The following is a 14,762-nucleotide window of genomic DNA, read 5'->3' as shown; positions in this document are numbered from 1 at the left end:
TAAGGTTTTTTCTGTATTTTCTTTGGTCTGTCTCTCAATCCTTTGAAGATACCTTATTATAATTCCTTTGAATTCCTTATCAGAGAGTTCCAATGCTGCTTCTTCCTCAGGGATGTGTTCTGGGTCTATATCCTGTTCCCTTATTTCTACCCCTTTATCTTCCTTTATTGTGTGGACTGTGATGGTCTGTTGTCTTCGAGGCATCGCAGTATTGTATTAAGATCTCTGTTAATTGTTTGTGAAGAGCAGCCAAGGGTGATTCAGCCTCTTCATGGTTTTTTTTTTTTATTATTATTATTGTTGGCCTGCTGTTGGAAAAGGAGGTGCTGGCTCTTGCTCAGTAAGTGAAGTTGCAGGAAGTGTGGGTTACTTGTATCTTATGGGGACTGTTGTTGTCTCCCACTCAGGGAAAAGTTACAATTGAATAACCATCAAAACAACTAAAATCACATAGACAAATAATACACCCTAAAATCACACAGAAACAGTAATCCTCCCAAAAAAAGAAAAAGTGGAGAAAAGAAAAAGAAGACAGGCAAATATGCAATATCTGGGGATAGGTCACTAAAAGAAAAAAGGTAGAGAAGGAGAATAATGAAGAAAGAAAACAAACTAGCAAACAGAAAAGGGGTTAAAAAAAAAAAAAGGAAAAACCAAACCAAACCAAAAAACCCTACCAGTAATGGGGTTAATCACTAGAGAAGGAAAGGAAAAAAAAAAAAAAAAAGAAGAAGAAGAAGAAGGTATAAACGAAGACCTTTTCAGTGGTGTAGTGTTGGTTTGCAGAGTTCTTGTGGTTATTGGAAAGCAGAACCTCTTCTTAAGCCCTTGGAATCTGGTAAAGCATTGTCTCTTTATGTTGTCTCTAGGTGCTGGTTACGTGTTGATTTGTTTGGTTTTATGGTTTAATAATTTGAAAAGTTGAAGCTGTTGTGTTTTATTTTATTAATTGAAACCGGTATGTTGGGTGACTCTGCTCTTTTCTTTGTGATGGTGGAATCACTGTGTGTAGTGTGGATTTATGTTTCTGTTTTTCATACAGGGGGTTTAGAGTTTGAAGCGTGAGGTTTTATGGTAATTGGCTGAATATGGTTTCTTCTATTGAATGAGTGAAGTTATTGGTGAAGAAGGTGGGAGCAGAAGAAGGAAAGCTTAGTGTTGTTAGTGTCAGTTTCTAGGGCTTTGAGCTGGGTATTATTGATGACGTATTTATTTGCAAGACCGTGGCTCGACCTCAGGAAAAAATTCCTCTTGTTAGAGGATCACAAATTTCCACTAATTTCAGGCACACTCGAAGGCCCCACCTCCGCGGCCCCACAGTCCAAAGCACGGCTCCAAGGCAAAATTTGGGGACTGGGCTCAGTTGCAGTTTCTTTGTTTTCTGTGCCCTTTCTGCCCGCGGTGCTGACTCAATCCAGCCAGACCGCCAATGGCCGGCTTTGGAGTTTGTCTGTGATACTGCCCACCTGCATCGTGAAAGATGCACACAATTTCAGGTGTGTTGGACTCGGGGGAGTACCCGTGCAGGCTCTTATTTATGACATATTTATTTTTGATACCACAGCTCTATCTCAGGAAAGATTCGTATTATTAGAGGCTCACAAATTTCTGCCAATTTCATGCACACTCAAAGCCCCCACCTCTGCGGCTCCACAGCTCCAAAGCACAGCTCCAGGGCAAAATTCAAGTTAGTGTGCTCAGCTGAGGTTTTTTCTCCTCTCCGTGCCCCGTCTGCCTGCAATGGTAATGCAATCCCCCTGACCGGCAGTGGTCGGCTCTGGAGTTTGTCTGCGATACCGCCCACCTATAGCGCCAAAGATGTGCGCAATTTCAGGCGCGTTGGACTCGGGGGAGTGCCTGAGCAGGCTCTTACTTATGACGTATTTATTTGCAAGACTGCGTCTCAATCTTGGAAAAGATTCATATTATTAGAGGGTCACAAATTTCTGCCAATTTCATGCACATTCAAAGCCCCCGCCTCTGCAGCCCCACAGTGCCAAAGCACGGCTCCAGGGCAAAATTCGAGTTAGTGCACTCTACTGTGGTTTTTCTGCTCTCCGTGCTCTGTCTGCCTGCAGTGGTAATGCAATCCCCCCCAACTGGCGATGGTCAGCTCTGTAGTTTGTCTGCAATACTGCCCACCTGCGGTGCCAAAGATGCGCGCAATTTTAGCTGTGGTGGATTCGGGGGAGTAACTGCCAGTGATCTGCAGTCCCAATAACCATGGGAAAGTAAAGCACAGTGTCTCCCAGTCTGACCCAAACCCGCTCTGTAATCTGCTGGGAGGGGAAGGTGTTAGCCTTTCTGGTGCACCAGTGAGTTCTCCACCTGTGTGAGAGGAATGGTGTCCATGACCTGCTGTCGCCTCACCTCCCAAATTAACGACAGAATCAGCCACTGGAGACAGGTCTTTGCTGCTGCCCGCTGGAATATTGTATTGGTTGCTGGTAAGCTGCTATAATTGATCTTGTTCTTGGCTTGGGGATTTCAGGCTGTCGCCTCTGCCTGGCAGACAGTGACTGCCCCAGAAATGTTTCCAATGGTCTCTCTTAGATGCCTGTTCATCTTCCGGCAGTAGCTCTTTCCTAAGAAAATCTCCCTGTACCTTTCCTCCAATTCTGCTCTTCTGTGTTTGGTGCAATCTGGATCAGTGAGCTGTTCAGAGTGCCAAAAATCTCAATTCAAACTGTTGTACCTAGTTCTTAAAGTTCTTAGATGCCAGAGGGAAAAAATGCAGTGCTTACTGGCGAGACTCCATTTTGAAATCCAATCACTAACTTTATATGGAAAGGAAAGAGACCTTGGATAAGCAAAGCACTATTGAAGAAGATGAACAAAGTAGGGGGTCTCACAATCCCAGATCTCAAAACCTACTGTACAGGCACAGTAGTCAAAAAAGCCTGGCATTGACAGGTATTGACAGACAGTAGATTGACAGTAGTCAAAACAGCCTGGTATTGACCATGACAGACATATAGAACAATTGAGAACCACGAAATAGATCTTTTGACCTATGGTCAGCTGATCTTTGACAAAGTGCTGAAATCCATTAAATGAGGAAGAGATTGTCATTTTAACAAATGGTGCTGGCAAAACTGGATGTCCATTTACACAAAAATAAAAGAAGATCTGTACTTAGCACCTTACACAAAAACTAACTCCCAGTGGATCAAAGACTTAAATGTGAAACCTAAAACTATAAAGTTCCTCAAGGGAAAAATAGGGGCAAATTTAGGGGCCCTAATATATGGTATGAGGAGCTCTGATAGCGTAGTGCCTAAGGCACTTGACTGCTAACTGGAGGACTGGCAATTCAAACCCACCAGTTGCTCCTTGGAAGGAAGGTTTGGCAATCTACTTCTGTAGTGATACCACCTGGGAAACCCAAGTTTAGGGGGTCACTATGAGTCGGGTCTGACTTGACGGCACATAGCAAGAACAATGACAACAACAATATATGGCATAAAAAAACTATCAAGCACAATCTAAAGTGCACAAACAGCAGAAGATAAACTAGATAAATGGCATTAAATTCTAAAATTTAAACTTTCATGTGCTTCTGAAGACTTCTCCAAAAGAGTCAAAAAAGAACCTACAGAATGGGAAAAAATATTTGACAATGACATATCTGACAATGTACTTATCTCTTAAAATTTATAGAAAACTCAACAACAAAAAGACAAATAATCTAATTGAAAAGTGGGCAGAGGACATGAATAGACACTTCACCAAAGAGGATATTCAGGCAGCCAGCAAATACATGAGGATATGTTCATGATTGTTAGCCATCAGAGAGATGCAAATCCAAACAGCAATGGGATACTATCTTACCCCAGCATTAATAGTGGAGTTCAAGAAGACAGAAAATAACCAATGCTGGTGAGGATGTGTAGAGACTGGGACTCTCATATACCGTTGGTGGGACTGTCAAATTATACAACCACTGTGGAAAGCAGTATGGCAATTCCTTCAAAAGTTGGAATTAGATATACCATTTGACCTACCAATTCCATTACTAGCAAAAAGATGGAAATCACCTAGGTGTCCATCAACAGAAGAATGGATAACCAACCTATGGTACATGCACACAATAGGCTACTTTGCAACCCTACAAAATAATGTAGAATCTGCAAAATACTGCATAACATAGATGAATTTGGAGGACATTATGCTGAGTGAAATAAGTCAATCACAGAATGACAAATATTGTATTAGTCCACTATTGTGAACATTGAAGGAAAGTTTATATATGGAAGGAAACTTTCTCTGTTGGTGTGGTATAGTAAATTACTTTGTGTGGCTTTTCTACCCATAAGTCTTTGTAAACTCCAAGGTGGGATTTGCTATGAGCAACTGAGGAGCTCCTGATTGCTGAAGGTGTCCACCTGGAGTATTTCTGTTGGGAGTGGCACAAAACAATGTTCTGGGAGGTGCCCACTCTCTCAGGTGCTTAGAGTTCTGATGCTATAATTGGCTAGTTTGACCACTCTGCCAGGCTCAAAAAGGAGGCCTCCTGGAGGCAGAACTCTCTCTGACTGCTGGTTGAAGAAGATGTGCTGCTGAAAGAGACACAGGCTCCTGAGACATGCATTGCTGGGAAAGAGACGCAAGAGACGCATTGCTGAGTGAGACACTGAGGGACCAGCACTGCTGGGAAAGAGACTGTGAGAGACTCTTGGCTGAGGGACGGTGGGCTGGGAGAGAGACTGAGTGTTCTTCCTGAACTTGAGTTGTAGCCTGGTGCTTCCCTAATAAACCCTGTAATCTGTGAGTTCTGTGTGACCACTGCAGCGAATTATCGAACCCAGGAGAGAGGTGGTGGGTGCTTTGGGAGGAACGGTTGGTGAAAGGGCTGGAGGGAGGCAGCATGTTTGGCCTTGCAGTAATAGGCCTTGGGTTACTGCTGTCTTCCTCTTGTGAGATTAGAGGAGGTCAGAACATGTGGCCTCCTTGCCGTTTTTGCAGTTGGTTACCAGGGATGAGAGGGGAGTAGAGGGAGCACTCCTAGATAGGTAGAAAGAAATAATGATTTGGGTGATGGGAAGACCAAGTCACCAAATGTGTGATCAACACAGTGACGTTGAGGAAGAAGAAGACATAGAGAGGTACATGGTACATACATAGAACAAAGATGAACCCTTTTGCGTGTACAGTACTGCATTGTCAGTGATGAGAAACATTGATATATGGGTGGATAGATGGGTGGACAGGTTGAACTATCAGATATGTCTAGGCAGGGGCGAATGTGGCAATGAGCATGTATAGGGTTGGCAGATGATGCATCTACAAGCATATTTGTATGTTCTGTAAGAATATCCAGGCATATAGTAGAGCTGACAAGGGACAAAGTTATGGTCACTTCTTAGCCATGGTCAGCTACCCAGAGGGAGTGAGTAATTGGACCTATGGGCTTGGGATCATGGTCACAGGGGACATAAAGCTCAAGTGGCATAACATAGTACACAAAAACATTGTTCCACATCCTACTTTGGTGAGTAGTGAGTGGGATCTTAAAAGCTTACAAGTGGCCATCTAGTTGTAATGATGGGTCTCTCCTCATCCAGAACAAAGAGTAATGAAGAAAACCAAAGGCACATAAAACAATTAGTCCAAGGTACTGGTACACCATGTGATCCTCAGCCTATATGTCTATGAGACCAGGAGAACTAGATGGTGCCCGGCTACCACTGTCAACTATTCAGAGGGTGATCTATGTAGGAGATCCTGGATAGAGTGGGAGAACAATGTGGAATAAATCTCCAAATCATTAAAAAAAAAAAAAAGACCAGGTTTGCTGGTCTGATAGAGCCTGAGACTATGGCCCATAGCTGCCCTTCAGGTCTGGAATTGAACCTACTCCTGTGGCTTCCAAATAAACAAAAGACAGGTATATGAGCTGAACATTTACATTAGGTAGATATAGTCCTTGGAGAGATCAATCATGGGAGAATAGAAGGGCATTGTATGCTCAGGGGGACAGCTTGGGAGGCAGGAGTACATGGTATGGAAAGACACAGGGAAGAGGTGGCTATGGGGAGGAAGTAGGAGGAGAGCTGTTACATTGTGGGAAATTGTGGTCAATGTCATGAGACAAAATGTGTATGAACTGTTATATGGAAAATGAATTTGCTCTGTAAACTTTCACCCAAATCACAATAAAAATTTTAAAAAAAGTTCCATATTCCATGTTTCTTTGGAACAATCAGAACTTCCTGCTTGAGATAAAAATAGATTTTTTTTGTGTGTAATCCAAAAAATTTTTAGCATTTATTGAATACAAAGGAAAACTTAAAACCAAAAACCAAACCCAACTTAATTGCCACCAATTATTTTATTCTTTTATCTTAAGGGATGTCTCTCTCCTGTAATATATTTCCTAAGCTTTTTCAGGAAAGTAGCATCTATAACTTGTTTAAGGATCTTTAGAATGTTTGACAAACTTTCAAATAGTATTTATTGGTGTTTGTTGTTGGCATATAATACATTGTGGTAAGAATCAGGAAGGTTGTTTAAAGTGAACTTGCTGCCTTTCCTTTTTCTATCCAAATTTAAATGAAATTTTATGACATGAATAGATAAAATATCAAATGTACTTTTTTCAATACCCTCACTAAATGTTAGGGGACTTAAGGGCAATTTCTGTTCAGTTTTGTGTTTTTAGCCCCTAACCACACACCAGCACATAGTTTGGTGATCCCTAAATATTTGTTGAATGAATATATAATTGAATATAACAAATGATGTTCTAAATACAATTTTCCATGAGTTAAAAAATATATTGATGATGCTATCAAACTTGATAGTTACTTTGTTTTGGTGAAGTTGCTTTTTCACTTTTTGTTTAAATGCTAAATGAAAGCTCTCAGTCATTATGTTGTTGTTGTTGTTGTTAAGTGCCATCAAGTCATCTCCAACTCATAGCGACCCTATGCACAGCAGAACAAAACACCACCCAGCCCTCAGCCAGCTCCATGATTCTTGCTATACTTGAGCGCATCGCCGCCACCACTGTGTCAGTCCAGCTCATTGAGGGCCTTCCCCTCTTTTGTCAACCCTCCACCTTACCAAGCATAACCTCCTTCTCCAGGAAATCATCATTATAGCAAAGATGAAATATAAAATATTATGTGTTTACTTTGTGAAATATTTTCTATCTAATGAAAAAGTAGTAATATGGCTATTTAAAACAGTGATCCATGTGCTTTTAGTCTCTTTGAAGGTTGTAATCTCCTGATAACCTTAATTCCATTCTTATAAATCAAGGATATAATTAAAGACTAATAAGTCCTAATACCTTTTCTCTGAGAGTCTGAGAACTAGTAGATTTTTGCAAAATGTTTTGAAATTTATCTCCTAGTCAGTGCTATACATGTGGACTTGCCAGATGGCATACACAGGAATGAAATTGACTATATCTGTGAAAAGAGATGAGCTCAATGTCATCAGTCAAAGTAAGGCCATGGCTGACTTTGGTACATACTAGCTATTCATATGCAAATTTAAGTTAAAGCTGAAAATATTAAAACAAGTGTACGAGAAAGCAAAGGTCATTAAAAAGAGAAACAAAATGGATGTCAGAAGAAACCCAGAAACTAGCTCTTGAATGGAGAGTAGCTAAAGCAAATGGAAGAAATGATGAAGTAAAAAACTGAACAGAAGATTTGAAAGGGTGGCTTGAGAAGACAAAATAAAGTATTACAGTGAAATGTGCAAAGACCTGTGCAGTGCAGTGAATTACTTAATATGTCCCTCCCACTAAATAACTGAGGGGGACTGTGTAAATGTAAGGTGCTTGTAGCCCACCAAGGGGTTGGAGAGCTTGCTAAAAATGTAAATAAGGTGCATACCACCCTTGTGACAGTTGGACCAGGCAAGTAAGGTATATAGAACCCTAAGATGGGGATTGGTCAGTTTTTCCATCTTGCTAGGCTTAAATTGAGCCATCCCAGAGACAGAAAGATGGGATCTCACTACCATCAAGAAAGAAGAGCCAAGAGTGGAGCATGTTCTTTACACCCAAGATTCCTGCACTAAACCTCCTTGATTTAAGATACATCTGTGACACTGAAGATGACAAGAAATAGTATATATTGATGATGCTATCAAACTTGATAGTTACTTTGTTTTGGTGAAGTTGCTTTTTCACTTAGTGTTTAGATGCAAAATGAAAGCTCTCTTTAGTGGCAGAGAAATGTTGGAAGCAGGGGCAACAGAACGAAGAGATGGCGTGAAATGGCATGAGGTGGCAGGAGATGGCTCAGTGGACTTCCTGGCCCATGGGGGGAGAAAATTGAGCACCTTTGGGCAGGAGACTTGCTGGCAGAGTGGGGTGCCTCTCTGGGCACTTATCGGCAGAGCTAAAAGAACTTTGTAACACTTTCTGGAGTAGGACAGAGGCCACGAAGCCCAGGGCCAAAGAGACCAAGGGCCAAAGGGAGGTGTGCCTGTGGGTGTGCCTGATGAGAAGAGGCTATTCTGATCAAAGAACTGTGTCCTGAGACATTTCCAATCCTGAATTGTAACCTGTTACTTCTCTTGTAAATTCCGTAGTTGTGACTATTGTCTGTGAGTTCTGTGTGGCCATTGTAATAAATTATTGAACCTAGCAGAGAAGTAGAGTGCTGTGGAAGGGATGGTTGGTGTGAGAACTGGTAAAAAGTTTGGAGAGTGGAGGCTTATCTGACCTTTACCTCACAGGAATTACCTTGGCCTGTAGATGTTGATCTTGATCTTCTGACACTTCCCCTTCTCCATTATTATAAATGGGTATTAGAAAACAAACAAACAAAAACAAAGTTTGGCGTATTTCAAGCTGAAAAGAGCAGAAGAAAAAGTTCAAGTGTTGAGTTGCCATACTGAAAGATTCTATGGCAAAATATTGAATGATGCAGGAAGAATCAAGAGAAGATAGAAGGATTACACAGACTCACTGTACAGAAAAGAAATGGTTGATGTTTAATCCTTTTATGAGGTAGCATATGATGAAGAATTGATGGTATTGAAGGAAGAAGTCCAAAATAAACTGAAGGCATTGGTGAAAAACAAGACTCCAGAAATTGATGGAGTGCCATTCAAAATGTTCCAAATAACAGGTGCTATGCTGGAAGTCGTTACTTGTCTATGCCAAGAAATTGTGGAGACAGCAATCTGGCCAGCTAACTGGAAGAGATCCATATTTGTGTACATTCCAGAGAAAGATTATGCAATGGAATGTGGAAATTATTGAATAACATCGCTCGTATCAGATGAAAGTAAAAATGATTTCAGTAGTACATTGACAGGGAAGGAAATGCCAGAAGTCAAGCCATATTCAGAAGAGGATATGGAATAACTTGCTTACGTCAGATGGATATGTGCTCGAAGCACAGTATACCTGTGTTTTATCGACTATGCAAAGGCATTTGAATATGTAGATCATATAGCAAATTATGCATAACATTATGACAAATGAGAATTCCAGAATATTTAATTGTGCTTATGAGGAATCTGTATATATATAGACCAGGAGGCAGTTATTTTAACAGAACAAGGGGATCAGGAAAGGTATATGTCAACATTTCATCCTTTCACCATACTTATACTAGTAATCTGAACAAAACTTGTTAACAGCTTGCAATATGTAGATGAAATAACCTTGCTTGCTGAAAGCAAAGAGGACTTGAAACACTTACTGATGAAGATCAAAACTACAACCTTTAGTATGGATTACACTTCAACATAAAACAAAATCCTCACAACTGGACAAATAAGCAGCAGCATGATAAATGTTGAAGTTGTCAAGGATATCATTTTACTTGGATCCACAATCAATGTACATGGAAGTAGCTGTCAAGAAATCAAATGATGTATTGTATTAGGCAAGTCTGCAAAAGATTTATTTAAAGTGTTGAAGAACAAAGATGTCACCTGAGGACTAATATGTACCTGACCCAGCCATGGTATTTTCAGTCACCTCATATGCATGGAAAAGCTGAACAATAAATAAGGAAGACCGTAGAATTGATGCTTTTGAATTACGGTGTTGGCAAAGAGTATTGAATATACTATTGACTGCCAGAAGAACAAACTAATCTGTCTTGGAAGAAATACAGCCAGGATATTCCTTAGAAGTGATGATGGCGAGATTTCCTCTTATGTACTTTGGACATTTTATCAGGAGGGATCGGTCCCTGAAGAAGGACATCATGCTGGGTAAAGTAGAGGGTCAGTGATAAAGAGGAAAACCCTCACTGAGATGGATTGGCATAGTGGCTGCAACAATGAGCTTAAAGTTAGCAATGAGTGTGAGGGTGGTGCAGGAGCAGGCAGTGTTTCGTTGTACGTAGGGTCACTGTGAGTAAGAGTAACTCGACAGCACCTAATAATAAATCAGCATTTACTTACATTGTTGTATGTTTCAAACACAAAACAAACAAATCAGATGGTTATTTCTAATATTAATAGATGGAAAGTTTGTATTCTTGGAAGATTTTGGTTTTGATGCTCTATATTAGATACAAAGATTTGATCTGAAGAGTAGGAAACTTTATTATATGTAAAAGGAATTGCATTTTATATTCAGAATATATTAATGAATGGGAAGTCATAATAATTATTATTATTGTGATTTAGGTGAAAGTTTACACAGCAAATTCATTACAGTTCATACACATTTTGTTTCATGACATTGATTACAATCTCCACAATGCAATAACTCTTTTTCCACTTCCTCTCTGTGGTTACCTTTTCCCTATGCCCTCCTTCCTATGCATTCCTGCCCTCTGAGCTATCTCTATTTGCAAATACTCCCCTTCTCATCTCCCGTGGTTGATCGTTCTAAGTAGTATACCTACCTGGTGTAATTTTTCATGTTATGTACCTGTCTATTGTTTGGCTGGAAGCCACATGAGTGAGTTCAAATCCAGGTTTGAAGGGTGACTAGAGGCCAACATCTTAGGGGATTCAGTGGACTATATCAGACTAGTAAGGGTGATCTTCTTTAAGATTTTGAGTTTTTTCCACATTTTTCTCCCACTCTATTTAGGATCTCCTATTTTGAGCTTTTTCCAGAGTGGTTGACAGTGGTAGCTGGGGCCCATCTAGTTCTTTTGGTCTCAGGGTCGTATAGGCTAAGGTTCGCATGGTCCATTAGTCCCTTGCACTAAATGTTTCCATGTGATTTAGGTTTTTTTCATTCTTCTTTGCTCTATACAAGGAGAGACCAATTATTGCATCTAAATGGCTGCTTGCCAGCTTTTAAGACCCCTGTCAGTACTCATCAAAGTAGGATGTAAAACGGTATTTTTGTATAGTATGTGATGCCTGTTGAGCTTGTTGTCCCCCATGACCTAGTCTTATGCCCATGGGCCCACTGACTGATTCCCTCAGGTTTTTTTTGGTGTGGCTAAGGTTGGGCAATCTACTTCCATAGTGATACTACTTTGGAAACCCAAGGAGGGGTCGCTATGAGTCGTATCTGACTTGACAGCAGTGCATTTGGTTTGGTTTGGAAGAAGTTATCACTTTGCCCCATTAGCTCTATTATATATATGGACATCCTTATACTCAATGCTGGTGAGTCGAATCCGACTCATAGCTACTTCTCCTTGGGTTTTCAAGGCGATATCACTATGGAAGTAGATTGCCCAGCCTTCCTTCGAAGGTGCACCAGCCTTCTGGTTAGCAGTCACATGCCTAAGGCACTATGTCACTAGAGCTCCTATGGACATTCTTATAGCACATATAAATACATATGTAGAAATATCATCTGTCAGACTTATATATGGCCATGAGTATATTCCCTTTGGCCTAAACATACCTGATCATTTAGCCTTTCTACCTATGTGTCCACCTGTAGATTAATGTTTGTTATTACTGATAATGCAGTGTTGCATAGGTAAAAGTGTTTATCTTTGTTGTCTGTACCTCTTGTGCACCTCTCTGTTAGTTTTATATGAGCACGTTTTAGTTTTTAATGGACTGATGGAATAAATGCATTTCATAGCAACGGATTTAGTAAGCATATTTTAATAATAATTTAAATTATTTTTAGCAATAGAATACATATGTTTATCACATATATATATTCCTATTTTATTATCAAAAATTACATTTTTCTCTTTAAGTATTATTTTGAACAATTTTAAGAAGAAAAAATTAATACGTGTAGGTGTATGGGAGATAATTGTATTTCTACAGGTGTAATTTTAAATATTAGGAAATGTATTTTTTAAATCTTCCTATTGTATGTTTAAGTCATAATGAGTATATTTGGTGTATTCCTGCTCCAGTTGTGCAGTTGGGTAGGCCTTTGCACTTTTGTTTGCATCATCTGAATTCTGAGTAACATAAATTTTTATGACTTTTATTAGTAAAATTAATACTATGGTTGAATATTTTAATTATATATAATAATTAACAGTAATGTTTGAGTTGAAGAAATAGTCTTACCTGCTGTCTCTGGTTGACAAAGAATATCTTGTACTTAATAGTTAGTTAAATAAATATTGTTATTCCTGTTTTATGTGTAGAAAATCTAGGATCAATAAAGTTAAATGACTCAACACAGGCCATGGAGGTAATGAATGGATGGGTTGCAGATGAACTAAGTTTAATTTAATTGTGTATATTAAATGAATTTTTGTCTGCTTTGTTCAGCAGTAAGCCAAAATAAATGTTTAATTGAATTTTTTTAGTTGAGGGCTATGTTTGTTTTGTTAGTCTGATTGTTTTTTGTCTTTTATTTTAGGGAAGGCTTTCGATTTTCATCTCAGGAAGCTGCTTCTAGTTTTGGTGATGATAGACTACTAATAGAAAAATTTATTGATAACCCTCGTCATATAGAAATCCAGGTACCTTTTTTAATGCTTTCTAATTTTTATTAAAGGAGGTCTGGTGGCATAGTGCCTAAGGCATTTGACTGCTAACCAGAAAGTTGGCAGTTCAAACCTACTAGGTGCTCTGCAGAAGGAAGACGGGGCAATCTACTTCTATAAAGATTTACCTTCTCAGAAACCCAGTTGTGGTTGCTATGCATCAGAATCAATTAATATCATTTATTCCTATTGGAAACACATCCTTTCCTCCATTGAGAATGATTGTGTTCAGTATTTTTGAATAACTATAAATAAATTTTGTTTATAAATTGATTTCTTACCTTTGGAATCTGGTACAGGTTTTTTTTTTTTTTTTTTTTTTTAATGTGCCAGAATGTTGATCTGGATGGGAGATGATAGAAAAACAAAACTGCACAATATGAACAGTCTGGAACTATCTGACCAGGTTAAATATATTCTGTTTAGTAATTTGTTCATACTCTTCCAGCATTTTAAAAGAAGAATGCCTGCCCTGTACTCACATCATTGCAGTTCACCAGATGTTTAAGTTCCTTCCTGTGACAAGCATGCTGTTAGGAGCTAGTTGTGTAGAGATGAGTGAAACACTCTTACTCTGTTTAAGTCTATGGCAAAACAGAATGGGTTTGCTGGGTGCTTCTTTTGCTCCCTATGGTGTCAACTATGGCAGTAGTCATACCAGAGCCTGATGGGTGGTTTGGAATGTCCAAAGTGGCTCTCATATTTTAAGTGCCTTGGAGGGGTGGCTTGAGGACTGGACTCAGATGAGACACTGGGACAACTGGGCCACTCTTTTTTCTGTAAAGGCTTGGAGCATCTTCACATGGTTTCGACATGTAGCATTTCTAGAATGGTAGTCTTATATGTCTGGTCAGGATTCCCACAATAAGTGGTTATGAAGCTGTTCTGTGTTTTTAAGGTTTAGGCACATGCAAAAAGGACACAGAGGCAGCATCCTTTGATATCTTCCAACCTCACAAGGGGGAAATAGAATCTCCATCAGCAGCCCAAGGCTTATTCCTGGGAGGCCAGACATGCTGCCACCCTCCATCCTTTTCACCAATTCTGATAGCAGCTCTCTTCCCTCACTTTCTCTGCTAGGTTCAGTAATTTATTGCATTGGCCTCACAAAACTAACAGACGATATGATTATGGGGTTTATTTAGGGAAGTAACAGGTTATAATTCAGGTTCAGGTACATATTCAGTATACAATTCTTCGATCAGGACAGCCTTCCTTCAGCCAGGCCCTCAGACATACCTCTCTTTGGCCCTTGGCCTTTCAGCCTGGCCTCTGCCCTGGTTGGACAAGTGTTACAAATCTCTTTTAGCTCTGGCAGTAGGTGCACCTAGGTGCAGCCCATTCTGCCAGCAATCCTCCCGCCCAGAGGCACTCAGCTTTCACATTCCGTCAGCCAGGAAGCACGCCACTGTCTTGTGCCTCTTGTTTCCTCTGCTACGTCTCTCTGCCAGCCGTCTCTTAGCCAGGAAAGTCCCATGCAGGGATCTTGGGTCCAAGGATGTGCTTCACTCCATCTCCAGCTCTTATCTCTCTTGATGGCAGTGACATCCTCCCTCTGGCAAGCCTCTGGGAGAGCACACTTTAGGCCTAGCAAGATGACAAAACTGGCCAATCCCAACATTAGGGTTCCATACACCTTATTTCCATGGTCCCCCACACATATACCTTATTTACATTACTCATAAGCTATCCCATTCCTTTGGTGGGCAACAAACATTTTTCATTTGCATAGTTCCACCCAGTAATCTGGTGGGTGTCACAAAGCACATGGCTAGAAGAGCTATACCCAGTAATTAACTGCATCACAGGACAGAATCACTTTTATTGCATTTTGCAAGTTCCTGGGCTAGCCTACGTTCATTGCTACATAAAATGATACAAGGATTAAATATCAGGATTTGTGTTGCA

At 40.0% G+C, this 14,762-nt stretch overlaps 1 protein-coding gene across 1 annotated transcript in view; it reads left to right on the top strand.

Moving 5' to 3' along the window:
* Positions 1-14,762, top strand: part of PCCA (propionyl-CoA carboxylase subunit alpha) — a 785,038-nt gene that overhangs the window by 350,602 nt on the left and 419,674 nt on the right. Inside the window, exon 9 of the mRNA XM_007948152.2 lies at positions 12,728-12,830. Within this exon, the coding sequence (XP_007946343.1) occupies positions 12,728-12,830 (103 nt within the window). The remainder of the gene's footprint in view (positions 1-12,727; positions 12,831-14,762) is intronic.

This window comes from Orycteropus afer, unplaced genomic scaffold, assembly GCF_000298275.1.
Source record: "Orycteropus afer afer isolate SDZICR_OR568_19922 unplaced genomic scaffold, OryAfe1.0 scaffold00206, whole genome shotgun sequence".
Lineage (NCBI taxonomy): Eukaryota > Metazoa > Chordata > Mammalia > Tubulidentata > Orycteropodidae > Orycteropus > Orycteropus afer.
The sequence above is the reverse complement of the archived record's forward strand: the minus strand, read 5'-3'. Positions and strand labels throughout refer to the sequence as shown.